General features: G+C 39.8%; 2 protein-coding genes across 8 annotated transcripts in view; both read right to left on the bottom strand.

Annotated features, from left to right (window-relative positions):
• MCCC1 (methylcrotonyl-CoA carboxylase subunit 1) overlaps positions 1-5331 on the bottom strand; it is a 57364-nt gene extending 52033 nt beyond the window's left edge. The window contains exons 1-2 of one of the 3 annotated variants that reach the window (XM_006936244.4): positions 5034-5309; positions 1309-1355 (exon numbers count right to left, since the gene is read on the bottom strand). In XM_006936244.4, coding sequence (XP_006936306.1) covers positions 1309-1355; positions 5034-5122 — 136 coding nt within the window. In that variant the 5' untranslated portion in view covers positions 5123-5309. Of the gene's footprint in view, positions 1-1308; positions 1356-5033 lie in introns of all 3 variants that reach the window. The other 2 variants (XM_003991888.6, XR_006585216.1) reach the window with 2 other exon arrangements.
• A 6356-nt stretch (positions 5332-11687) lies between these two features.
• LAMP3 (lysosomal associated membrane protein 3) overlaps positions 11688-26999 on the bottom strand; it is a 51323-nt gene continuing 36011 nt past the window's right edge. For 3 of the 5 annotated variants that reach the window (XM_045037217.1, XM_019840069.3, XM_019840068.3), the window contains 2 exons: positions 25469-25639; positions 20472-21600 (listed from right to left, as the gene is read on the bottom strand). In XM_045037217.1, coding sequence (XP_044893152.1) covers positions 21425-21600; positions 25469-25639 — 347 coding nt within the window. In that variant the 3' untranslated portion in view covers positions 20472-21424. Of the gene's footprint in view, positions 12237-20471; positions 21601-22868; positions 23537-25468; positions 25640-26999 lie in introns of those variants that run through there. The other 2 variants (XM_003991887.5, XM_019840070.3) reach the window with 2 other exon arrangements.

The raw sequence follows: 26999 nt of genomic DNA, 5'->3' as shown, positions 1-26999 counted from the left end.
AGATACCCTTTTCTAAAAAAATGTCTATTTACTCTGAGAGAGAGAGAGAGAGGAAGGATTCCAAGCACGCTCCACACTGTCAGCGCACAGTCTGATGCGGGGCTCAAAGTCACAAACTGTGAGATCATGACCTGAGCCAAACTCAAGAGCCGGACGCTTAACCGACTAAGCCACCCAAGTGCCCCTGAAATCCAAGATACCCTTATTAACATAAACTCTTATATTATTCAGCTTTTTCAACTTTAAAATGAAAAGATGCTTTGATATGCCAAAGGTCAAATTACAATAGCTCCAAAAAACCCCTCATAGTTCATAATAATTAGTCTTTAGTAAGTACTTTTTATGCCGCAGGTCCTGTGCTAAAGACTCAATCTGGATTTAAATCCTCACAATAATCCTATGGAATAGATACTATTATTGTTACATAAATTTTAAAGATAAAGGAATTACAATTAAAAGAGATACTACTTTCCTGAAATTATGCTCATTTTGTCCTGAAAGTATACTGGCTAAAAGAAATAGCACGTCCAGGATTTGAACCCAGGTTAGGTTCACCTCAGAATCTGAACTTGCAGTCGCTCAACTCCATCGCCTCTATCCCTCTGCACACAAACAGAGGGACGTATGGCTCTCTTGCATGAACACTGAGTGCCGCACCAGGGCACTGGTATCCGTGCCACAGAACATGTTACTGTGTTAATATGTAAAATGCACTTCCGTATCACACATGAAATAAATGCTCCTGGGCAGTTTATAATGGCTATTATTCTAAAACAAACAAGGTTTTCTATAACTTAAAACAATGTTTTTCTATGGGGATCTATGGAGTCTGAGTTGTCACAGGTCACAGGAGCTGCTGGGATGAAGTATGCATGTGTGTGTTGTGGGGAGGAAGCTGCACCCAATCAACCGTGTCTACACTTTCATACGTTTTATTGTTGGGAATTCGCATAACATTTTATTTGAAAAAATGTCTGCCACTTATCAGAACGGTTTTAAAGCACTGATTTAGACCATCAGAGTTATGCCTTTCCAATTCACGGCACTGAATGGGATCAAACAGACAGAAGTAACGACATAAATGTAAATGTTTCCAATTATTTCTGTATATATTGTAGACTCAACAACAGGGGAGATTTGACATAAAAGAGGTGGAAACCATGGCTCAATACGTACTAAGAAAATGATCATGAAAATCCCAAATTTCAAAAATATATGAGCACTAATTCTATATACACAAATTAAGGAATTAAGCATTTCCCTCTCTTAGTTCATAATCTGCAAAGCCAAAGCAAATCAAGACTGTACCTGTGGTTGTTGAATACTTCATGGTTCTCTGCCTCCAAGTCCATCTCCTAGCAAATGAATCCAAATGGAATAATAATTAAACAGGATATACAAGATCAGTCATTGTTGTTTCAAAAGAATCAAAAAATTTTTAAATGTTTACTTATTTTAGAGAGAGAGAGAGAGAGTGTGTGTGTGTGTGTCAGAGTGCACAGGGGGAAGGGCAGTGAGAGAGGGAGACACGGAATCTGAAGCAGGCTCCAGGCTCCAGGCTCTGAGCTGTCAGCACAGAGCCTGACACAGGGCTTGAACTCACCAGCTGTGAGATCATGACCTGAGGTGAAGTCGGAGGCTTCAGGCGCCCCTCAGTCACCATATGATCTATTAATTCAAAACCTGAAACCAAGTCTAGATGTGACCTTAGTTAAGCCTGAAGCCTACAAAGTAACTTAATCAGACTTTCTTTGAGGGAAGAATATTACTCTAGAAACCGGAAGTTAGTTTTGGCTGTTCTCTCTGGCACTGTGTGTCCTTGAATGGATCACCTAACCTGCTTGCTCCAGAGGCTGGCAAATGGCCACAGAGTCACAATTAGAAAGCCAAGGTACTTCAAGATCATACAGTTCAGCTTTTTCAAACTCTTTCGACTCAACTCAAAGTAAAATTGTATCTGACTTCACAAGTTGGTACACACACAAAACAGAATTTTCGTGACAGAACATTTTCTCCGTGTTTTGATACTTTCTGTTCTATTCCACTTCATTAAATAAAATATGCTGGTCAAACAACAGTTTGAAAAATACCAATCTTCTTCAACCCCTGATAATTAAGGTTTGAACAATTAAGCCCAGAGAAGTAAAGAGAAGGAGCTGATCAAGGGCAGCAGAAAGACTGCTGGCTGTGGGGCCAGACGAGCCCCCACTGACCAGCTGCTGGTGACACCAGGCAAGTCATTTTACATCAGTGTTTCCCCAGTCTTTTTTCATTATGGCCCCCTAATGCAAAAACATAAATACTAAGATTTTGTAGGAGGGGTCGAGCCTTGGAGGGTATAGTAACTATGGTAACATCTAAGATCTTTTCGCTCTCAGGACCCAGTTTTCACTTTACAACTCAGACTTCAGTGTCCTCACATAGGACGGGAGACACCAAGAGATACTTCTCAGTTTTCAAAGTAGACAACTTAAGCTGAATCCTTGTATTAATAAGAAATGGAAAATCAGGGAGGCTAAATGACTTGTCTGAGGTGTCTTAACTAGGTAGAAGTTTACTAAGGTCTAAAACAATTTTTAAGTTCCATGATACATATTGATACAGCAAGTAACAAAACTTTAACCCAGAGGTAACAGAAAGCAGGCCAGATTTACTTTAGGAACAAAAAAGTGTAAGTATAATGCCTATCTGGTATCAGCTAAAAAGAATACACTGGGAAAAAACCAAATTACAGAAGGAATTCCACCATAGGCTTTTCCACCCATACATGGGAGATTTGGTAAAACTATGGTCATAAAGAACTAATCATTTTAGATCATGTACATAGCGGGCGATAAAAACCACAATGTACATTAGATACTAAGCAACTATGTATGTGTAGCATGTATACACTATGCATATAGCTATGTAACTGAACAGAACTAGCATTTCACTGGGGCAGGGGTGCAGGGGGCGGGATTATAACAGTAGGTCAGACAGTCATTGCCCTCTGATGCAAACTCAATCAGATGCTGCCATCTGTGAAGGGCTGGTGGGAAGACCCACAGCTTTGGCACTTGAGTCCCACAGGACAGCTTTCTCAGGAGGCTATTGCTTTCCCACTTCTTTCCAATTTGACTGACCTCATTCTCTTAAATGTCAAGGAGAAAGACTGTTTTTCCTTATCTTTAAAAGGTATCTTCTGGTTCACAGCATCTTCCCATCACATTCTTCAGATAAGTTTTTTATAAGATTCAAGGCTTGTCCTGGACAGATTTATCTATAAAATGGCTGTTTCTTGGTAAATCCAGCTTAAGATCCTGATTAAGTTTCAAGGCCATTGCTGAACTAAAGTTTTCCTCTGTGATTTTGCAGTGAAAACAGACCGACAATCACATACAGACACACTACTTAACATAATCCTCTATCTCAATGATGTTTTGATAGGTCTATTCTATTTTTCACCATTATCCAAGCTATAGCTTAAAACAATGGCTTAAACAAACAAAATTAAGAAGTTGCTTCCATGAGATAATCCCACCCTGATTCAACATAAATTCTATACCAGTATACTCTTATTTCTAAAATTCCACCATTAGACTTCATTTCTCTGAGTTACTGGAGAATCATGACATACAAGACATGAAAATACTCTCTATAATGATAAGATTTGTAATTCCTTAATGCCATTAACAACTGTAACATTTTCCAGGATGACAGCTACCTGAGAACAGTTCTACACACAGTAGGGAAGATTTGAGAGGGAGAAGGAAGAGAGAGAAAATGGTCTGTGTAATATCCTGAAGAGCCCTGGAAACCTAAGAAAAGAGAAACCAGGAGAAAGAAAAGAGCATTAACATTACTTTCACCAACTGTCTTATTTTACTCTGGGGCTAGTTCTACAATTAAGTAACTCAAATCTAAATACCTCTCCAGTAATTTGTGGAAAATAAAAGCAAACAAAAACCTTGAAACAAAGGCTGTATTTATGGATTGATTCATATGCACCAGATTGTTTGAGCCTCTTTCGATGTATTCATTCATTTAATTCACACAGTGCTAGGTACTAATATTATCTCCTCTAGGAATAGTATCATCACCTCCTCCTAAGTCAGGAAACTGAAGCACAGAGATATTAAGTAATGTGCCCAAGGTTGGGCACACAGCTAGTGAGTAGCCAAGCTGAGAACCCTGGCTTCTGACAGCACAGTCTGTGCCCTTCAGCACTAAGCTACCCTGTCTTTCCAGAACAGAGGAGGAGGTGAAGAGGAGGAAGAAACAAAGCAAGGTAAAGAAGCCTGCTACCAGGAGACCTGAGGATGTCTTCACTACCAAATTTATTGTCATTGAAACTTACAGCTCAAAATTTGAAACTGATCTGGAGTCAGGTTAGTTAGAGTCATAGCTTTGTTCAAACTTGCCTCTGAGAACTTTTAACAAACCAACCTCTCACCCTCTGGAAGGTAAATTTACTTTTGTTAGCTTGATCCATTCCAACAATGAGAAAGAACTCCACAGAGCCTCTGAACCGGACACCTGACCGGGGCTAGCTGAACCGAAAGGGGCTCGAGGGGCGTCCTGGCTCCATTTCTTACTCCTCGTGTAAACTTGAGCAAGTCGTTGACCCCTCTGAGCTTCACCAGAACGGGGATCATCAACACTCCCCACACAGGGAATGCAGTGAAAGCACCATGTTAACGGTCAGCAGCGGTACAAGCGTCTCTCTTGCCCCTGTAGCGAGGGAAGCAGGGATGTGGCAGGCCCAGCTCCACCCCTCCCCCACTGCCCGAAAATGGAAAAACAGAGGCAAATAGAGGCTGCAGGGTGGATACGGGGAACAAGGGGAAGAAAAGGAAGGGCTGGGTGTGAACAGGTCTCTCTCCCGATGCCAAGCAGAGCAGAACACCGTGAAAGGGGCTGGGGTTTTAACGCTCTCCCCTCCTCCCGCTCGATCCTCGGTCCCCGCGCACCTCTCTCGGCGTGCAGGAGTCCATTTACACCACCCCTGCCTCCGACCCCGGACGCTGATCCACCGCCCCTCCGCCTCACGTTACCTCGGCGGCAGCAGCAGGCTCGGGACTCGCAGCCACCGGTTCTTCTCTGCCGCCAAGAGCAGCACCGACACCGCAGAGGTTGCCGCCATGGCTCCACAACCCGGTCGCTCTCCGACTTCTGGTGACGCCAGCTGCTTCCCACTCCCTGCAAAACCTTTCCTCCGCTCCGCAAGCCTATTGTCCTTCACAGGCCACCGTCCAGGTCCCAGTCAGGCGCTAGGCCTCTAAAGCGTGGTGGGGGCCTCTCCGTCAAAACCAATCAAAGAACAGAGCAGGACTTCGGAGGCGACGATTGGCCAGTCGTCCACAAGCCCGCGGAGGTGTGGTGCCTACTTCTTGGCGCAGCGCCTACTGAACCAGGGGTTGGCCCTCATTCACCAAAGGACCTGCGGGTCTGGCTTGCTGCTCTTCTGCTGGCCCGCAGGGTTCCCTCGTTCTCATCGGGCTTTAAGCAGAACTTCCCTCTTGATCTTTATCATTAAAGTTGCGAGAAAGTGGGGGAAGAGGAGTCCCGGGGGAAAACTCAAATGCAGTGAAGGGCGAGATACATAACTTTCTAGTGTTCTCAAGAAAGGGAAGGAAAAAAAAAAAAACAAATAAAAAACAACTAAAATAAAAAAGTCATAACTACTTGAACTTTTAAAAAAGTGTTTTAGTTGGCTTGGGAAAAAGAAGTCAAACCGAAATTGCAGAATATCTAGAAAATAAAAATACTGCATACAGATGCTTGTTTGGACATAGTTAAAGCTGGCTCATAAGCAAATTTATAGTGGAAGTAAATTAATTATCCAATTTAAGGGTTAAAAATATGAAAATAAACATAGGAAAGCAGAATAAAGAAATTGGTAATGATAAAAGAAATTAATAAATTAAGAAACTAGTAATAAAGGCTAATAAATCCAGAGGTTAGAAAAGAAATTAACAACAGCAAAACAGTTTAACCAGAAGGGGGGGCAATGCACATTTGCTGTGATAAAAAAAATAAGTGGGAAAAAGTCATATACAGAAAACAAATTATAGATTTGACTAGTTTTGCTCAACTTTAAGCAAATAAACTTGAAAACTTGGATAAAATGGATAATGTTACAAGAAAATACAATGTACCAAAATAGATCCTGAGATGGAAAATCTAATCAAACGATTACCATAGAAGAACGAGAAAATGTTAGCAAAGAACTATCTTTCCACTACCTTCAGTTCCACCTTCACCTTCACCGCCAAAGCACGTGGCCCACCTTCTCTCACAAGGAAGTTCCACCAAAATGGTAAATAGTAGTTGACTCCAGTGCTATTAATTCTGTCTTAGAGCACACACACACAAAGAAAGTCTTTCATTCTTTCTATGAAGAGAACATGTCATTGGTACCAAAATTACCAAAGATAGCATGCACACATAATATAGTCCAATTTCACTTATGAATATCAATGTAAAAACTGCCAAATGTTTTATTAATTAAAGTATCTGGTAGCATGTGAAAATAATAATATACCATGACTTAGGTTTATTCCAGAAATATAAGAATGATTCAATATTAATATAATTAATTAATCTTACTAATAGTTTAAAAGAAAAAAAAAACCTGTGTTCATAGATGCTTAACAGGTCCTTGCTAAAATGGAACATACAGGGGCGCCTGGGTGACTCAGTCGGTTAAGCGGCTGACTTCGGCTCACGTCATGATCTCGCGGTCCCTGAGTTCGAGCCCCGCATCGGGCTCTGTGCCGACAGCTCAGAGCCTGGAGCCTGTTTCAGGTTCTGTGTCTCCCTCTCTGTGACCCTCCCCCGTTCATGCTCTGTCTCTCTCTGTCTCACAAATAAATAAACGTTAAAAAAAAAAAAAAACACAGCTGGTTTATAGGAGGTTTTAAAAAAATAAAAAATAAATAAATAAATAAAATGGAACATACATGTTAGATTTTAAGACTTAATAATTAAAGAAGTGATATTTGGACAAGAGGCTAGTTCTCTGAGAAAAAAAAGTTGAACCCCTAATCACTTCTTAACACCTAAAATCAAAATAAGTTCCAAGTGAATAAGAGATTAAGTATAAAAGATGAAAGCATGAAAGAACTAGAAGACATCATGGGAGACTTTAAAAGAGGAAGGTTTTTTCTAAGTGTAACACAATACTCAAAGTATAACAGAAAAAGAATTAATAAATTCAACTATATAATTTTTTGAAGATATGCAGAGCAAAACACACTTAGGAAAAAACAAACAGTAAATTGGGAATAATTTTATAACTCTTATCACAGATGAAGGGCTACTTTTCTTAATATATAAATAATTCCCACAAATAAATAAGAAAAGAGAACTATAATGTAATAGAAAGCTGTCAAAGAATATGAGCAGACCAATGAAACAAAGTAGAAAGCCCAGAAATAAACCCATGCATGTATATGATCAAATAGTCGTTGACAAGAGTGCCAGATACACGTAATGGGGAGAGGATGGTCTCCTTAGTAAATGGTGCTGGGAAAACTGGATGCCCTCATGCAAAAGAATGAAACTGGACCTCTCTCGTATACCACTAGAGGAAAACATAGGGAAAAAGCTCCTTGGCATTGGTCTTGGCAATGATTTTTTTCGATATGACACCGAAAGCAAAGGCAACAAAAACAAAAGTAAACAAGTTGGGACTACATCAAGCTAAAAAGCTTCAGCACAGCAAAGGAGACAAATGAAAAGGCAACTTAAGAATGGGAAAACATAATTGCAAACCCTATATCTGATAAGAGGTTTTGTTGGGGAACGTCATCAAAAAAGATATGACTGACGATTAATCCTTGAGCTGGACTCAGGTGCTCAAAGGCTCCTCACCCCTCCCCTATCCTTAGAATGTGGGTTCTGCTTGCCTTTCCCACTCCCAGAGGCTGCTCCAAGGACACAGCCTTGAGATGGTGATGTGGTGTTGAAAATGACTGGAGGGTATATGTGACTGAATCCAATTAGGACCTCTTTATAAACTTTTAAGATCTAGCAGGCAGGTGTGGGGATCCAATTGTTTTGCTGCTGCCCAAGACAAGCTTCATATGTAAGTTCTCCTTGCTTATTAAAACTGCCACCTTACCAACCTGGAGTGACCTGCCCCTTCCTTTGGTCTCTCCTTGCCCTCCTTGTATTGGGGCTAAATTTAGATTACACCTGGGAAGCTCCCAGGAGGGTTACAAGCCAACAGGTTAATACCTACAACATACAAAGAATTCATTCAACTCAATAGCAAAAAAACCCAAATAATCCAACTTAAAAATGATCAAAGGATTGGAATAGCCACTTTTACAAAGAAGACATACAAATAGCCAACACCTATGTCAAAAGGTACTCAACATTTCTAATCATCAGGGAAATACAAATCAAAACCACAATGAGGGGCACCAGGGTGGCTCAGTGGTTAAGCCTCTAGCTTTTGGTTTTGGCTCAGGTTATGATCTCCCAGTTTGTGAGATCCAGCCCCACGTAGATTTTGTGGACCAGTTTCTATCACAACTATTCAACTCTGCTGTTGTAAAGCAGCCATAGACAACATGTAAACAAAAGGGCCCGGATAGCTATACTCCACAAAACTTTATTTACAAAAACAGATGTCCAAACCATGAGCTATAGTTTATTGACCTCTGTCATATTACCCATTTTACAACTGATTACTGCTAGACCCATCTGACTTTATTGCTTAGTGGATATGACAGAATCCAGCTCAAAATGGGCTATTCTGGATAGAGGGTAAGTTGGTGTCCCAAAGTCAAGTGTTCCAAGACCCAGTAACATGCCGAGAGCTGACTCTTAAAGGGCATCTATTTCTCTGCAGCAAATGGCATGGCCTCAGCCTTACTCCAGAACACCCAGGACCTGTGTTATGATTCTCCCGCTGGAGGTTGCCAAAAATTCCATACTGTCCCTTTTTCACCACTGATATCTCCAACACCCTGAGGTCTGCCTGATTGTAGAGCTCAAGCAGTAGGGCTGATTGCATTATGGCCTAGAGTTGCTGTACTGCCCTCTCCTGTTCTGGCCCCATTCAAAACTGATAACTTTCTGTCACCTGGTAAATGAGCAGACGACTTTTCCTAGCTGTGGAATGTTGCCTCCAGAACCTAAGAACCTATGGTTTCTTCTTTGTAGAAAGGATGCAACATGCAAAACATCTGCATTTTATTTTGAAGTGGATATATGGCATGGCCCTGACCCCCTGGCTCCCTAAAAATTTCAATGAACTAGTCAGTCCCTGAATCTTCATAGGGTTTGTCTCCTGCTTCCTGGAATATATATTTCTTACCAAGACCTCCAACATAATAATCGCTTTGTGCTTGTCTAATTAGCATAATGTCATCAAAATAATGGTTCAGTGTGATGTCCTTTGGGGTATCTGTGTGGTCCAGATCTCTTTGGATTATATTATGACGGAGAGTTAACACATCCCTGAGGCAAAGCTATCAGTTAATGTTGTAGAGCAATGGGCCAACTACCAGCCTTTGTGAAAAGGCAAATCTGCCTGAGCAGCAGCTGGTCCGTACACTGTTAGCACCAGAGCCTGAGAGGCTTCTTTCCTGGGGAGGTGCTACACCTGGGATAGAGTTGGTAGCGGGCTGGAAAGGGCCATGCCCTCATTGCCCTTTGTATAGTTTCCTATTAAGCCATTATTATTAGTGTAAATACTGGAATTTATTTACCTGAATTCCCCCCAGAAAGTACCAGTAATTGAACCTTGAAAATGGACCTGGAATAGCCAGCATCCAAGATGGTCACCGTTGATTTCCACCTCTCCTGGTCTTTACTCCCACATTGTACCAGAGATGGTTGGTGTGACCAATAGAATACAGCACAGGTGATGGTATGTAACTTTTGGGAACAGGTAGTCAGTGTCTCTCTCTTGAGTCACTCACCTGGGGAAAGTCAGCTGTCATGATGTGAGCATTCCTATAGATATGCCACATGGTGTGAACTTGGAAGATCCTTCAGCCCCAGTTGAACTTTCAGATGACTGTAACTCTGGTCAGCAGTTTAAATGCCACCTGGTAAGAGACCCTGAGCCAGAACCACCCAGGTAAGCTGCTGTCAGATTCCTGACCCTCAGAAACTGTGAGAAAATAAATGTTTGTTGTTTTAAGCTGCTAAGTTTTGAGTTAACTTGTTAAGTAGATATACAGGACTAATACACCTAATACAGGACTTCTTATTTATCTCAATCCACAACAGAGTATATGGTATTTAGAAAGTCCTTATTCAGTATTGGTTGAATGAGTGAATAAATGGATGGATGAATTCGTGGCAGCATTTAAGTAAACCAGTAATCCAGTCTGCTAGTCTGGTCGAAGAGTTGAGAGATTTAACTTATAACTTTAATATGGTTCACTTCTCAAAAATTCAGATTCTTTCAAATAGGTCTTCATACCTGGTAATAAAGTGGTAGTAGAGAATAAAACAAAACGAATTATAGAAAGATGATTTAACTTACTGATTCAAGCAAAACTCTCCACTACCATAGTAAAAATTTTTATAGCATGAAAATTGAGTTATCAGAAATGAAAGACATAAATTAACCTCCAAAATAAGTTTTTATTACAAAAACTTCTAATTCAACTCATATTCCATTAAGACTAAACTGAGGACCTTGCCAAGCCTACTGACTCATAAGAGAACAAATCAGGAAAGTCATTATGTACTCTGGGGTGACCCAAATTATTCCTTTCCTAAAGAATCCTAGGGGTATGTGGTCTTTTCTGTTAGTATACTTAGTTCGTTTGTTTAGTTGTAAGAACAAGCAGTGAATACAATTCTTGGCAGGCTGCTCTACAGAATAAAGTGTACTAGAATAGAAAATGTGGTTCTAACAGAGCAGAAGAAGCAAGTTACCACAAGGGGGGGATCTACCTTCAAGAAAGAAAAGTTGGCTGGAGGTTAGATTTCTGTTTTCAAAGAAATAAAAAATGAGTTGAGATGTTTCCTCCATTCCTTTATCTTTAGATCCACAGCTGCACAGTCCCATAAAAATGAGAAACTGATGTTTTGCAGAGCCCCTTAGTCTCCTTCAAGGAGGCAGAGAACCTTATTAAAGATCTCCTATTTCATTATCTATCAAGTCCTTTCATGTCCGCTTATCTCTTATGATTCTGGAGAAATTCCTTTTCTCTGTGAAAAAAGGAGCACTTGCTGGTGTGAGGCTTCAGGCAGAATTCAGTGTCATTGTTCTTGTAGCCAGGTTGATGTAGTGAAGTCCGTAGATGTTGGCACCAGACCAACTGGCAGTCAAATTTTGGCTCTGCCATTTGTTAGCTGGGTGACATTGAGGTGATCAATTTCCTCAAGTCTGAGTTTACTCATCTATAAATTGGGAGGATTAAATGGAATGTATCTAAACTTAGCCAAGTGTCTGGCATATATGTGTTCAACTATTAAGGATTATGTTTTTTGCTTATTATTTAATTCTGTTGTCTGTAGCCACCTAATTCTTAGCCTTTAGTGATTCTGCGGGAGGAGTCATCAAGATTAAAAGTATAAGCTAATTTGTTCCTCTTGTTGGCGTCACATAAACCTAGACAAACTGTGATATAGTGGGATTTTTGATGATTAAAAAAAATTAAAGTGGAAAGGAGGCAAGCAGATCATCAGACATGTATATCATATAAAACATGGATAAGAAAAGTTCTGGAAGTCCATTTTATAGACAAAGAAGAGGCATTTTTTTTTATTGGGAAAGATGAAGGATAAAATAAAATTCCAATGTGCACAGGTAGCATTAGTTACAATTAACATTTTAGTTTATAATTTGGGAGCATATACCACTTTACATGCATTATATTAATTTAACATATCTCAAATGTTGATTTGAATGGTTAAAATATTTTGAAGGAAACTGGAAAATACTCAAGCAGGTCACTATATCTTTCATAAAATAAAAAAAATATGTAGAAATTGATTTGTTGCTTGAATTTAAATCAGAAATGCTTAGTTTTTGTGAAAGATAGTGGTTTATATTGTCAGAAGGACTCACGCTAAGGGAAGTCCCCAACATTCTGGAAATGATGAAAGAATTCTCTAAACTCCATTATTTTCTTTTCCTCTGGGAACCAATTAGATTCTCTGGTATCCAGATGATTCACGTCTTTGGCGGATTCCATAGACAATCAAACCCACAGCGCAGAGACCAAGCACAATGGCCCCAATCACAGGAAGCACAATTGTGTAGTCAGATGAACACTCGTCAACTAAGAGAGGGAGAAAGAAAAAAATACAATATAGCAGGTAAGGTTTGGTGAGGACAGACCAGAAAGCAGACTAGAGTGGGAAGAATATGAACTTTTGAGTCAAATCCAAGCTTGACTTTTTTTTTTAAATTGAAGTATAGTTGATATGCCACCAAGCTTGACTTTTAATTTCACCACTAACTGTGTGAACTTGGATGAGTTATTGAACCTTGCAATTTCCTCATTTATAAAATAAGCAAATAATGTATAAGATTCTTGGGGGATTAAACAAGATACCCTTATCTTTGCAGCAATTAATAGGTTTTTTTTTGTTTTTGTTTTGTTTTTTTTTTTTAAGGCTCCATGACCAACATGGAGTCTAATGCAGGGCTCGAACTCAGGATCCTGAGATCAGGAATTGAGCTGAGATCAAGAGTCTGACTCCTAACCGACTGAGCCACCTAGGCACCCCCAGCAATTAATAGATACTTAATAACCGTTAGACATGTTTTCTTCCAGGTGTGTTCTCTGAAAAGTAGAATGTGCTTACATACAAGAGATCGTTGTTAGATTATACCTAATCTCTTGAAAACATGTGATGTTTATCTACTTTGTAAAATATTTTTTTGCTACACTTAAAGTTCTAATTATTTATGAGAGCTTAAAAATGAACATTTGTAAATTTGTCAAAACTTTTTTCTTTAGAGGCATCTGGGTGGCTCAGTTGGTTAGGCATCCGACTCTTGGTTTCAGCTCAGGTCATGATCTCGTGGTTCATGGGTTCAAGCCCTTGGGTCATGATCTCATGGTTCGTGGGTTCAAGCTGTCAGCGCAGAGCCTGCTTAGGTTTCTCTCTCTCCCTTTCTCTCTCTCTGCGCCCCCCACCCCCGCTTGTGCGCACATGCACATTCTGTCTCAAAATAAATGAATAAACTTTGAAAATAAATTTTTTTTCTTTATTTCATTAGGGAGTATTTATTCTGTTTGTTTAAAATGTAGTCAGTCTCAACTGGAGAAAGATGGAGAGCCATGAGGATAAAAGGGAACTTGATTGAATACAAATAAGTATAGAGAACTATATCTTATTCAAGGATAGAGAAAAGGCAATAGATGAATGGTTAAAGAAGATGTGATATATGTATGTATATACACACATATACGCACAATCGAATATAATGCAGCCATAAAAAGAATGAGATCTTGCATTTGCAACAACCTGGATGGACCTATAGGGTATTATGCTCAGTGAAATAAGTCAGATTGAGGAAGACAAATACCATATCATTTCCACACCTATGTGGAATCTAAAAAATGAAAACACAAGAATAAACAAAAAGCAGAATCAGGTCTATAAATACATAAAAAAAAAACTGATGGGGAGGAAAGGGGAGTAGGGGAACGGGTAAAATGAGTGAAGAGGAGTAGGAGACACAGGCTTCCAGTTACGGAACGAATAAGTCACAGGGATGAAAGGTACAGCATAGGGAATATAGTCAATGATATTATAATAGCGGTGCATGGTGACAGGTGTAGCTACACTTGTGGTGAACATAATAACCTATAGGGAAGTTGAATCACTACTTTGTCCACCTGAAACTAATGTAACACCGTGTGTCAGCTGTACTCAAATAAAAAAAAAAAAGTAAAGAAGAAAAATCTCCAGCACATGTTAAGGGGAAAAAAGTAACGCAGAGAAAAATGCATATAGTACTACAATGTTTTATGTAAGTAAAGAGGAAATGAAGATATATTTCTTGCATTTACTTAAAGAAGATCTGGAAGGATAAATGCATGATAAACCAATAAAAGTAATGGCCTATAGATGGCTAAGGGGAGAACGGGATGAAGAACAAGGTGAGGGCAAGGGTTTGTAAGGTAAAACGTCATATCATCTTAGTTTAAGACAAATGCAAAGAAAAATTTTAATGAAAATTTCAAATATTTGAATAAATATCTCATAAGATCATGAAAAATAAAAAGAATAGATATGAGAATATATTCATGAGATCGTTGCATGAACCAGTATCAAAACAAACCAAGGATCAATTCTCACCTGAGGTCAGACAAAAAAGGATCAGGAAGGACCAGGGAGACAGAACGATAGAGACTCAAAAAATCTGTACAAGACACACCCTGTGCTTATCCTATGCTATTTCATTTGGCAGTGGACAATATTTACATAATGATGATAATATATACCTTATTGATTTAACAAAAAACAGTGATATAACAACAGAAGGGATGTTGTTAAGAGTATGAAATCCTTATCTGCCATAATAAGAAGTTTAAAGCTAATAAATTGAGAAATAGAAAAGCTTTTTAACATTTTTTAAAAGAATTATTGAGGGGTGTCTGGGTGGCTCAGTCGATGAAGCGTCCAATTTCGGCTCAGGTCAAAATCTCGCCATTTGTGAGTTCAAGCCCTGCTTTGCGCTCTGTGCTGACAGCTCAGAGCCTAGAGCCTGATTCAGATTCTGTGTCTTCCTTCTCTCTGTCCCTCCCATGCTCATGCTCTGTCTCTTTCTGTTTCTCAATAATACATAAACTTTAAAAAAATTAAAAAAAGAATTATTGAGATAGTTACCATAAGAAATTATTAAAATTAGTTAAAAGTACTTTGTCTCTTAGAGGAAGGGCAGGGAAATGTTACTTTTCATGATAAGCCCTTTTGGAGTACACAATTTTGTTATTTAGTATATTAGTAAATATGTATTTCTTAGATAAAAAAGAACGTTGACAAATTAAGAAGTTAATTTGATTAGAATGATTTAGGAAAAGATACAAAAATGTTAAAACAAAATGCAAAGCACCTACCTATTGACCAAAATGTGAAACACGTATGCTAAAATAATTCCACCATAGGGTATTATAAAGACCTATTCATGTAAGTACACAAAGATATGTTACAATAATCTCATTTTATGAGAGCAAAATGGGCACTCTAGATATCCATCAAAAATGTTAAATGGTATATCCATACAATAGAAGATATTGTGGCCACTAAAAAGAATGTGGTGGATCTCAGTGTGCTGACAGAGAAGTTCCCTAAAATCATGGAGCGTTGCGTGAACCCCAAAAAAACTGCAGGTATGCCGGAAGTGAAAAGATAGACAAGATGCTGGGGAAGGGCTGGGATGGGAGTAGACAGCAGCCTTCACTTTCCATATAATTTAACAGTATTTAATATCACATAGCTTAGGGGCGCCTGGGTGGCTCCGCTGGTTAAGCGTCCGACTTCGGCTCAGGTCACGATCTCACGGTGCGTGAGTTCGAGCCCCCCATCAGGCTCTGGGCTGATGGCTCAGAGCCTGGAGCCTGCTTCCCATTCTGTGTCTCCCTCTCTCTCTGACCTTCCCCGTTCATGCTCTGTCTCTCTCTGTCTCAAAAATAAACGTTAAAAAAAATTAAAAAAAATATATCACATAGCTTAAATGTTAAAATGCAGAAAAGTGGGGCACCTGGGTGGCTCAGTCGGTTGAGCGACCGACTTTTGATTTCTGCTCAGGTCATGATCCCAGAGTCATGAGATTGAGCCCCCCATCAGACTCCGTGCTGAGTGTGGAGCCTCCTTGAGCCCCCCCAGCAGACTCGGTGCTGAGTGTGGAGCCTGTTTGAGATTCCCTCGCCCTCTGCCCCTCCCCTGTTCACATGTGCATGCACATGCTCTCTCTAAAATAAAATAATAATAATAATAATAATAATAATAATAAAATGCAGGAAAGTACACTAAGAAAACAATGATCTGATCACCACAATTCTTCCATTTCAATGAATCACTGCAAATCTTGGAAGGCAATTGCTTCCTCTGTACATAGATGAGTATGTGTGTCTGCTCATGTGTATGCCTGACAAAACATCATTCAATTTTCAAAAAAATGATATTTTTCTCTTTACAAATAATTAAGATTTAGAAAAGCACAAATAAAAAAATAAAAACTGTAGGAGAGGAAGAAATTTCTTCTTTCCTCCAAGATTCTTCCAGCTGGTTTAAGAATTACAGATTAAAAGGAGGAAAAAAACGCTAAGTTTTATTATATGTGCACAGTAATTCATCAGTAATGAAATTGATACCCAAAGAAATGACCAATGCAGGCAGTTTCTATACATTTTAAACAAAGAGATACTGCATTTGTGAGGATTTGACAGGATAAAGAGAACAGATGTTTGGGAGCTTCAATTAGTAAGGAATTCTAAGTGGAATTTGGGCTGAGATAGCAGATTAATAAAAAGTAACAGGGTTTGTTTCTATAGCTTTCTTGGCTTTAACGTTCCTCTCTCTGGTGACAGGATGTGTTTTTTACAGTGTGTTTTTTACTGTGTGTTTTACAGGGAGGGTATCTTTCATATGGGAGATTTCCTGCTTTCAGGGTGACCGAGGAGGGTCTGAATGTCCTTGCACTGGCCATTTCCCAAGTAGCTTCGACTCAAAATAATTAGTATGCCATTGTGGTACATTTTGGGCCTGCCTCCCCCAGAACCCTTACAAAACCAATCACCTGAAAACCACCCACCCAGAAATTATCCTTGCGAAAACATGGACAAATATAATTTCAGGCATCTTTCTTTACAACTATAAGGACATGGGTAGAAAAATATATACACATACTTTTATTAAAATAGGATCATACAAATGCTATTTTACCAAAATTGCTTATTTTAATTGATCTCACAGAAGAAAAAAGCTAAAACAAAACTGGGAAAACTACCAAACTTCAAATAAATGTAACTTTGTCACAGGAAGTATTGTTTCATAAAAGATCTCTTTAAGGTTCAAAAAAGAGACTATAAATACACACTAAAGGATTATGAAGTGCATTAAGAGGTTATGAAATAAGTGAGAGACAGTATGCATTTTCTAAACTCTGTGTTTCCAATTTAGACATTATCTATTGATAATGTTTTGAAAGATTAGCACTAACAGATTCCCTTCTCTCTCTCTTATTCCCAACTCAAATTTTGAATAAATGTATTATTTTTTTACAAAATTTTTAATGTTTATTTTTGAGAGAGAGAGAGAGAAAGACAGAGCACAAGTGGGGGAGGGGCAGAAAGCGAGGGAAGCAGGCTCCAGGTTCCCATCTGTCAGCACAGAGCCCAACAAGGGGCTCCATCTCACGACCCTGCACCCCCCCCCCCCCCCCCCCCGCCCAACCATGAGATCATGACCTGAGCCAAAGTCAGATGCTTAACTGACTGAGCCACCCAGGTGCCCCTGAATAGATATATTATTTTTTAAATCATTGTTCTGGTTTATAACATTTCAATTCTATTTGATAACTATCATTCCAATAGTTTTTAAAAAATATGTTTCAAATATATAACACACATTCCTGATTCAAAGTCAAAATAATACAAAATGCTGTATGTTGAGAAGTTCCACTTTCACCTTTGTCTCATCTTTTTTGTTACCCCTGTCTTAACCACTGGTTTTCCATATACATTGCCAATGTTTCAGGTATAAGCAAAAATGAAAATATATTTTATTTCCTCCTTTTCTCACTATTATGCATTATGTTTTTTCATTTAACAATATATTTTGGGTAGCTTTCCTATACATACATAAAAATGTATGTTCTCATTCTTGCTTATAACTATATTCTGTTGTTGGATGTATCTGTTCCAGACTGATGGACACTTCTCTTGTTTCAAACTTTTACTATTACAAATAATGTCGTAATGAAAAACCATGTACATGGTTTTCATATACAAGATGTATCTGTATGATAAATTTTCAGACCCATAGTTGTTTAATGCTTTTTCCATTTATCTATTTAAATAGATAAAATGCTTTTTTTTTTAAAAAAACTGTGGCTTCTCTATTCCACATTGTTTATAATGTGGCTTCTCTCTGATCTTACCAAATTTCATTGTCAAACACTATCTTTAAGAAAAGCTCCTTGGTGTTATATCTCTTGAATTATTTCATGTTTAAGGATACCTGCCTATTACCTTAGTAAATGATATTTCAGAGTCACACTTTCTTTCCCTTAGGATTTTGTAGATGTTGTTTGCTGGCTTTAAATGTTATAGGTGATTTGGTTTTTTAGTGGAGAGGGAGAATTTGTATGTCTAAAGAATTCTTTATCTTTAAAGTTCTATAGCTTAGTTTGGCTGTATCTTAATTTTAAGCTTTCTTTTAAAAAAATATTTATTTTGAGAGACAGAGAGAGCGCAGCGCTTGTGTGTTCTACATGCATGCACACACAAGTGGGGAAGGAGCTGAGAGAGGGAGAGAGAGAGAATCCCAAGCAGGCTCCTCACTGTTAGCACAGAGCCCTATGCAGGACTCAATCCCAACTGTGAGACCATAACCTGAGCAGACATCAAGAGTTGGACACTCAACCGACTGAGCCCCCCAGGTGCCCAATGTTAAGCTTTCTGTGTCTATTTTTTCCTGGGATACACTGTGCTCTTGCAATCTGCAACTTCAAACATTTATCTTAAGCAAAATCTCTAAAACCATCAAATTTATCTTCTTCCTATTTTTGAACTCTCTACTTCAGAGGCACCAATTATCCTTATTTTAGACAATCTGAATATCTCCCATGCCTAGCAGCTGCCCTATCATGGTATGATCTTATTTTTTATCTGCATTAAATGCTTATTTCAGTTCTTTTCTCTTGAAGATAACTCATTTTTCAGCTCTATTCTGCCTCTTACTATTTGTTACTGCGCATTGCTTTGGTACTCAATTTGTTCACTCATAGGAATGAACTCTCCCATTCACCTCACTCTTTCATTATAACATTTCACCCCTGAGTTCTGGTTATATGGAATTCACACTCTTATTAAGTGATTCTCAGCAAAATCAATTGTCAGGGATTTCTGTTTCTTGAGTTACGTTTTCTTTGTATTTTATCAACTATATTCCTTTCTAACTCTCCCTCCTTTAATTGTGGTAAAATATACATAACATAAAATTAACTGTTTTTTTTATGTTTTATTTACTTTGGGGGGGGAGGCAGAGCGAGAGGGAGATGCATTATCCAAAGCAGACTACAGGCTCTGAACTGTCAGCACAGAGCCTAACGAGGAGCTTGAACCCACGAACCGTGAGATCATGACCTGAGCCAAAGTGGGACGCTTAACTGACTGAGCCACCCAGGTGTCCCTTAACTGTTTTCAAGTGTACACTTCAGTGACATTAAGTACATTCACAGTTTGTGCAACCATCACCACTATCCATTTCCAGAACATTTTTCATCTTGCCAAACTAAAACTCTGTAGCCATATTTTAATCTAGTCTTATTCTTACATTCTTTTGCTGCAATAATTTTGCATAGTGGTCATGTACCTTGTTTCATCTTGCTTATGCTTGGGCATTTCATCCATGACATTGAATTTCCTTTAACATCATTTGGGTAAATTAGGATATTTCTTCCCATTGTGAGATCAGTTAATGTTTCCCACTGAACTACCTATTTGGATTCTTTCTTCTTTTCTGTACCTTGGGAATTAGCTATAGTCTGGGGGTACCCTGGGATTTGGGGTTGGTTCCCCAGTTCACTTCTATCAGTCTCTGTGTTTACCCTGCTTCCTTTTCCCAGTAGCCATTTTCACTACTTCTAGATGAGAAGAGATAAAATGACCAGGCTTTTTCTCTCCAGTTTTAGGAATGGTAGTATGTGTTCACAGGATTTTTTTTTTTCTCATATGGCTTCTTGGTGTGTGTGCTAGGGAAGCAGGTGTCCTGCTGAGCTCTCAACTCTTCCTCTGAATCTTGTTTCTCTTTTGTTCACCAGTTTTCAAAGTGTATTGCATCAGCTTATATTTCCACTGCTACTGGTGATTTTTAAACACCCTTTTCCCTTCCACCCATCTACTAGATAATGAGGAAGGAAAATTCTGTGGGGAAAATTTAGTCACTATTTTAACTCTACTTTTTCATTTTATGTATTTCTGTAATACTTAAAACAAATTTAAAAATTTAACAGAATTTAATTTAAATACTTGTTTAAGTATTCAAATTTTAAATCACCTACATATATCTTTTGCTTCCATTTTTTTCTTAAAAATTAAGAATCAGTACTGCAGAATAAATTATAACCATTTTAACCAATTTACTGTATGAGGCAAAACCAAAATTGGGCAGACATTTCTACACATTTGTTAATCAACGTCTTGTCTGTTTTGTAATTCGTATGTAATTCTTTAATCACATATTTGTGGAAAACCTAAAAACAATAACAATTCTAAACATAATAATTAAGTAAATTATTATATAATGTTGATAGCATATTCATGATAGCAGCCATAATAATGACACTTTGCAAATTTAATAGCATAGAGAAATGCTTATGATGCACAGGTAACAAAGGATTTCAAATTGTGTACTCTGTATGCTTCCAGTTAGCAAAACAATACTCATGAGAGGGAAATACATCAATATGAACAATGGATGGTTATTTCCAGGTGGGCATTATCTCTAGATGGGTTGCAGAGGGAGGGGCGAATTCAGGATGCGATGCCCTATCCTCAGCAGAAGAGAAAATGGAGTTGAAACTCGCCGGACAGGCAAGCAGCAGGTACACTCACTAAAGGCAAGGGTCAAGCGCCTGCCAGCCCCGGCACCCTCCACCCCCACCCCACCCCACCCCCACCCCCACCCCAGCCTCCTGGGGAGGGCTTCCCGGGGTGCGCGTAGCAGCCTCCTGCCCAGACGCCAGAAAGCGACAAGCAGCGCTCTGCAGGGAGTCTCGGGCCCCTGGACCTGCAGCCGTAATAGGGAGACTCGGAGGCAGCTCCAGAGGGATCCAGGGGCAGAGACAGAACCACTTTCCAACAGGCAGCTGGCCGCATTCTCAATCCGAGACCCTCCCCGGAACTCGCGCAGAAAGTGGGCAGAACTGAGAGGCCGGAACGCATCCGGGCTTTATTTACCAGTCTTTCAAAGGACAGCTTTGCTCTTTTTGCTTACTAGAATGTTAATTCACAGTAAATTAAAAGATAATTGGCGGGTGTGTGTGAGGGGGTACACAACAGGACTCTGAGCAGCAGCCACTCTAAAGAACTCACCGAAGATGGTAGAAAGGAAAATTGAACTTAAGTGAACTGCCTTATCCCCCTCTCCTTGATTTTAATTCCGCTTCTTTCCCGTGTGCTGTGGGAGAAATGTCCACACACTAGAAGAGGAACATTCCTTTAGTCATTCTACAGGACGGTGAGGAGCATGGTGAATAAGCAGCTTGTGCTCTGCAGTATAGAACCTTTCAAGTATGGGAGTCAGGAACGGGGTACTTCTGGAGGGACCGGCTGGAGGGACCGGCTGGAAGGACCTGCTGGAGATGGAGAGAGAGAGCATCTCTCCAAAGGCAAGCCCTCGCTGGTAAAACAGTTACTTTGGGAAACACCAGGTCCTCCCATCCCAGATTTTCATCAACATCAACTGTTAAAAGAAGGAAACAGGAATGTTTAATAGCATAGAGAAATAGCATAGAGTTTAGTTTAATAGTTTAATAGCATAGAGAAATGCTTATGATGCACAGGTAACAAAGGATTTCAAATTGTGTACTCTGTATGCTTCCAGTTAGCAAAACAATACTCATGAGAGGGAAATACATCAATATGAACAATGGATGGTTATTTCCAGGTGGGCATTATCTCTAGATGGGTTGCAGAGGGAGGGGCGAATTCAGGATGCGATGCCCTATCCTCAGCAGAAGAGAAAATGGAGTTGAAACTCGCCGGACAGGCAAGCAGCAGGTACACTCACTAAAGGCAAGGGTAAACGTCGTCAGGGGCTCTTGAAGCTCTCTTGAACCTCTGCCCTCCCCACCCTCACTTCTGAGAAAGTGGAGACAGCTAAAATCCTTCCAGGGAAAGCCAGTACATGCCCTAGGTAAGCAGTGGTTATACAGCTGTTGCCAACCTTCATACACTTCCTGTTCAAAACAATGAACGGCACCTCTGGCAAATACAGAAAAACAAACCTTCCTGTTAGGAAAAGCAGTTGAAAGCATCCAGAAGCCCATTCCTCCCCCTTGTCTCTGAAATGAAAACCTAGATTCTCCCATTTAAACAATGTAATAGAAAAGCACAAGTAACATTCCAAGCCATATTTGATAGAATTTTTCTTCCCCGTCCAGTCAGGAACCTCCTGGTTTATGATTTTCTTGGTAAAGCTTTGCTTAAAAGGAAAAGTGGGTGATAATCTGGCGTAGATCTACCTGTTCTGCTTGCCATTCCTGATCATTTTTGATGCTTAGCCTGCATCCCCTCCCTACTGTGGCCCAAATTAACAAATTTACAAGTATAGACTAGAATCAAAGAAAATAAAGCAGAGAAAACAAGCGTTAAGAAGGCAGACAACAAATGAAGGTGAAGAATTTGGATCCTCTTTCGTTTGGCAAGATCTTTGATATGTGCTTTCTATTTTTAAAAAATGAAATGTTGGGGGACACTTGAGTATCTCCATCAGTTGAGCATCCGACTTCCCCTCAGGTCATGATCTCAAGGTTCATGAGTTTGAGCCCCACATTGTGCTCTGTGCTGTCAGTGCAGAGCCCACTTTGGATCCTCTGCCACCTGCCCCCCACCCCTGCACCTTCTGTGTTTCGCACGCTCTCTCTCAAAAATAAACATTTAAAAAAAATGAAATGTTGGGAAGCTATCTAGGTTTTTTTTTCTAATAACACATTATAATAGCATAGAATGTCTTTTTAAAAATAATAGTCTATTAACACCATTCTGTAATTCAAGTAAATCAGGAATTGGGCACAATTCAGGAGTTTTAAATGACTTTAGAATCTATTTTGAAATGGATTGGTTTTTAAAGAAGTAATGTATACATTTTAACTAGATATTGAGACTCTTCAAAATGTGTAAGAAAAATCAGTGCTGTTTGAAAATGTCCTTCTACAATTCTCCCTTTGGGTATTTGCTCTCTCCCTCTCCCAAGCATGTCCCTGCTTCTTACCCCTAATTCTCAAAGCCAGCCCTCTATTACCAGGTGTGGAAGATGGAATTCAAGCCCATATGGCACAGCCTCCCTATGCCAACAGGAGAAAGTGGTGGCTACATTTTAATTAGCCTTCAGATGGCCCCTGGGGGAAAGTTGGGTTTCCTAATAAGACTGGGAGGGCGGGATAGGCTACTAGAAGAACTGATTCCTTCACTTCAGGCTGAATATGAAGCCAGAATTCCCAAGGCCTTAACCTTGCACACTTTGAAGAAGGTGGGGCTTTACACGCGTTCATATCCTCTACTGGGCCTCTTTCTGGCCACCAGGCATGCTGTTAGCAAAACGACAAGCAGTCCTGCGATACTCAGGCCCACGGCCACAGGGATTTCTCTCCTGTTTCTGTCACTGAAGCATTCATCCGCTGCAATTGAAGTCAGAGTAACAGGTGTTACAGGCTGGCCACAATGCTGGGAAGTGATACTGCCCCTGCCTGCCTCAGCCTGACAGAGAAGGAAACCCAGAGAGAGACGGAGCTGCTGGGCTTCCCACCTGCTGCCTCAGACACACAGGTGAAAACGAGGAAGATAGGGTCAGCACAATGATCTGAAATGTGCAGTTCTTGTGATCACTTAAGGACTAAATTAAACTGCAGATACCCAGTCCCCACATCCTGGAAATTAGTTTTGATGGGTTGGAGGTGGGGTCCAGGGGATTCCGATGCAGCTGGGAGGCAGATCCAACTTTGGGAAATGTTGGTTTGGTCTAGAGAGTCAGGATCAGAACTGTTAGCCACAGTAAGTTCTGGGGTCGTGTTTCCCAACTCTGGAAACAGGGACTTGTGTCAAATTGCACGGCCAAAGTTTTCTATTCAAACGCTGCTTCTTACAGTGGCTGCCGGACAGTCTGGGGCTGGAGAAATCATTTTCAGGCTCTGGGATTTTAGTTCCCTAAAATGGGTTGAGAATGTGGGAGGCTGAGAATTGGATGAGAGGGTGAGGGAAGGAGGGGGAAAAATGAAAAGATAGTTTTCTACATCTCCCTTTGGGCACTGCTAATAGAAGTCAGGTGTATGTTGCTGAAAGGTGTTATTTCTCATCTCTGCCACTACCAGGTTTCATACACCTGCTCACTTCCTGCTTCACAGAGGTTCTGAGCCGGAGGGAGAGCAAATGCGTACCTCATTTAAGGTCACATGATTAATAACAGAGGCTTTTCAAATCCTCATTATGAATTTTTAAGTTTCCCCAGGTTGGAAGTTTTCAGATAAGATGACAGAGTGGGGCCAACCTACTAAGAAATATTACTATTTTTATCTTGGTGCTGTGGTAAAGGTCCAAAATGGAGGCAGAGATTTTAAGACTCAGACAAAACCTACAGAAATTAGGGGATCTGAGGCAAGCCACACTTTATTCCTTCTTCTGCTCAATGCTTCCCAGCAAGTATGTCAGAAGTTTTTTGTAGGCACATCTTCAATTTTATAATGGAACTCAAAGAGAAGTTGGATTCACATTACAGAAATTTAAGTTACAGCTAATCTTCCAGCTAAATCTGTTTATGAAAATTGAGAGGTAGTCGTAACGTCATTAGTTATTATGAAAGGAATGTTTTAGAAACTGAAATTCAATTCCTGCACATATGTAGAAATCCTTGTAACCCATTTTCCCAGCAGGGAAAAAAGGACTTTTTCAGAAAGTCAGCCTGGTCTGTCCCTGGCCTTCTTCCTAGGACCTGCTTCCCTCTGTGGTGGTTAAAACTCAAAGCAGAAGTTGCATGGGAACTAAGACTAGCTATAAGGAAGCTCTAGTCAGGAGAACTGAGTTCATAATTGAAAACAGGGTGCCCGACAGAGTATATTTCTATCTTGAAATATTCCATCTTTCTCTTTTCCCTCCGCAAGTGGGAAAGAATCTATTCTGAAATCTTGAATTTTAGATATTACTAATACTCAGGATCTTTAAAGTCTCTCAAAATACCTGAGTTAACCAGTACTCAATAGCTTGTAAAGAGGAAGTTGTAGGTGGTATTTTCTGACTTTTTGATTCAGTGAGTGTGTGTGTGTGTGTGTGTGTGTGTGTGTGTGTTGGAGGAGTCAGAATACATGTTTTAGTCATATAAAGAGAACATATCCTGCTGTGGGAGGACAAGGGTGGGTTAAGGTGTCTGATTTTGAGGTTGGTTGACTCAGAGGAATGGCAGGAGGGGAACTTGGCCCTAAAAGCTTTATAGAATCATACTGTTCTAGGAAGCTCATGTGATTCTTGTCCCTTTGACAATTGCACACACAAAAAACAACTTGATACTATCCCTGGGTCTCTGAAGTTTATGTTTGTGACATGATGAAGATTTAACTTACCATTTCCAAATTGGTCGTCTTCAAAATCAAAGGCTTGAAATTGGACATTCATTGTTTTCAGTTGAAGCTGGGTTGACAGCTGGATGCTCTGCTCACTCACACACTTGAAGGAATGCCCAACCACAGTCTCAAACATCACCATAGCACTTTTCATTCCTTGGTAAATTTTCTCTGAAAACACAAAGATGAATTATAGACACATCAGATTCTTGGCATATATCCAATGAGTTCCAGCGGTTACTGGGTGGCCCATGTATAGTTAAATGGCCTTCATTTACATATGGCTTTCAGGGGTTCTGCCCTGTCCTCATGAAAAACCACTCTTCTGGTCTTTGGGGACTTTTTCCTGTATTCTGTAGCATGTGGGGGCAAAGTCACATGAATTAGAATGTGACAACATTGAAATGAGAACTTTTAGGACTTTTCTTCAGTTGTTTTAAGTCATTGGGGGCAGTGGTGGGGACTGTTGTCAGTGTTTGGGGACTACAGAGAAGGGCCCAGAAAAACTTCAGAAACAAGAGAAGCAAGATTGCTCTCTGTGACAATCACATGAACCCTTAATGAATCAGAATAGACATTCAAAGTCTCCAAGTGGAGCGTTTACATATTACTAGATTATATTAATACAGCAAGAGGACAGGCTAATCCCATCATTAGGAAGGGTTGTTACATCCATCCACATGGAAACAGAGAAGGGAGAGGCCCATCTCTGCCCATTTAAGTGCTGCTGGGGAGAGAATGTTCTGCTTAAGGACTGGCCCTGTTTGTTTCCTGACAGGTACTCCTGCTTCAAGGTGGATGGGGCTAAACATTTTAATCATATAATTAATTCCATTTGCTCTAATTTTACATTCATCAAACACCCTTCTGATAATACTTTGGCTTCTTGAATGGGACAAAGTTCACTGGCCAGGGGACCCAACTATCTAGTCCCCTTGGCATGACGGTGTAAGAAACAGTTGCATGAAAAATGCACAAATTTGCATTCTGATTTTATGCATCAATTTCATGACCTTGGTTTAACATCAGCCTCCTTGAAGAAACAGACAATACGTAAGGGGGTGCTGACAGCTCTCATGATTGAGGACCAGACTATGGACCTTAGTGAATTCACCAAAGTGTGCCTGCAAGGAATACCCATGGGCTATTAATGAGGGAGCTTGTGAATTCACCAAAGTTGTGCCTGCAGGGAATACCCATGGGCTGTTAATGAGGGAGCTTGAAAGTCTCCCTCCTTTTCTGTCTCTGTGTATGTGTTGCCTGTGCCTAAGGTAACATCCCACATTAAGGGTCTGCTTGCTATGTGCCGGGTGCTGTGCAGGTATTCTACGTGTACTTTCCTGTTTAATTCTCATAACAACCATTTGAGATTGGTTCTACTTTCTCCATTTTACAGACAAGGAAATGGAGAGTTGGAGAACTGAAAACATTTGCCTAAGATTCTACAATTAGTAAGTGGAATTTGGACTCAAGCAATCTGAATGTAGAGCTTGCTATCTTTTTTTTTTTTTTTTTTTTTTTAAGAGAGAGG

This window comes from Felis catus, chromosome C2 (assembly GCF_018350175.1).
Source record: "Felis catus isolate Fca126 chromosome C2, F.catus_Fca126_mat1.0, whole genome shotgun sequence".
NCBI classification, from domain to species: domain Eukaryota; kingdom Metazoa; phylum Chordata; class Mammalia; order Carnivora; family Felidae; genus Felis; species Felis catus.
Note: the sequence above shows the minus strand (reverse complement) of the source record. Positions and strands in the feature narration are given on the sequence as shown.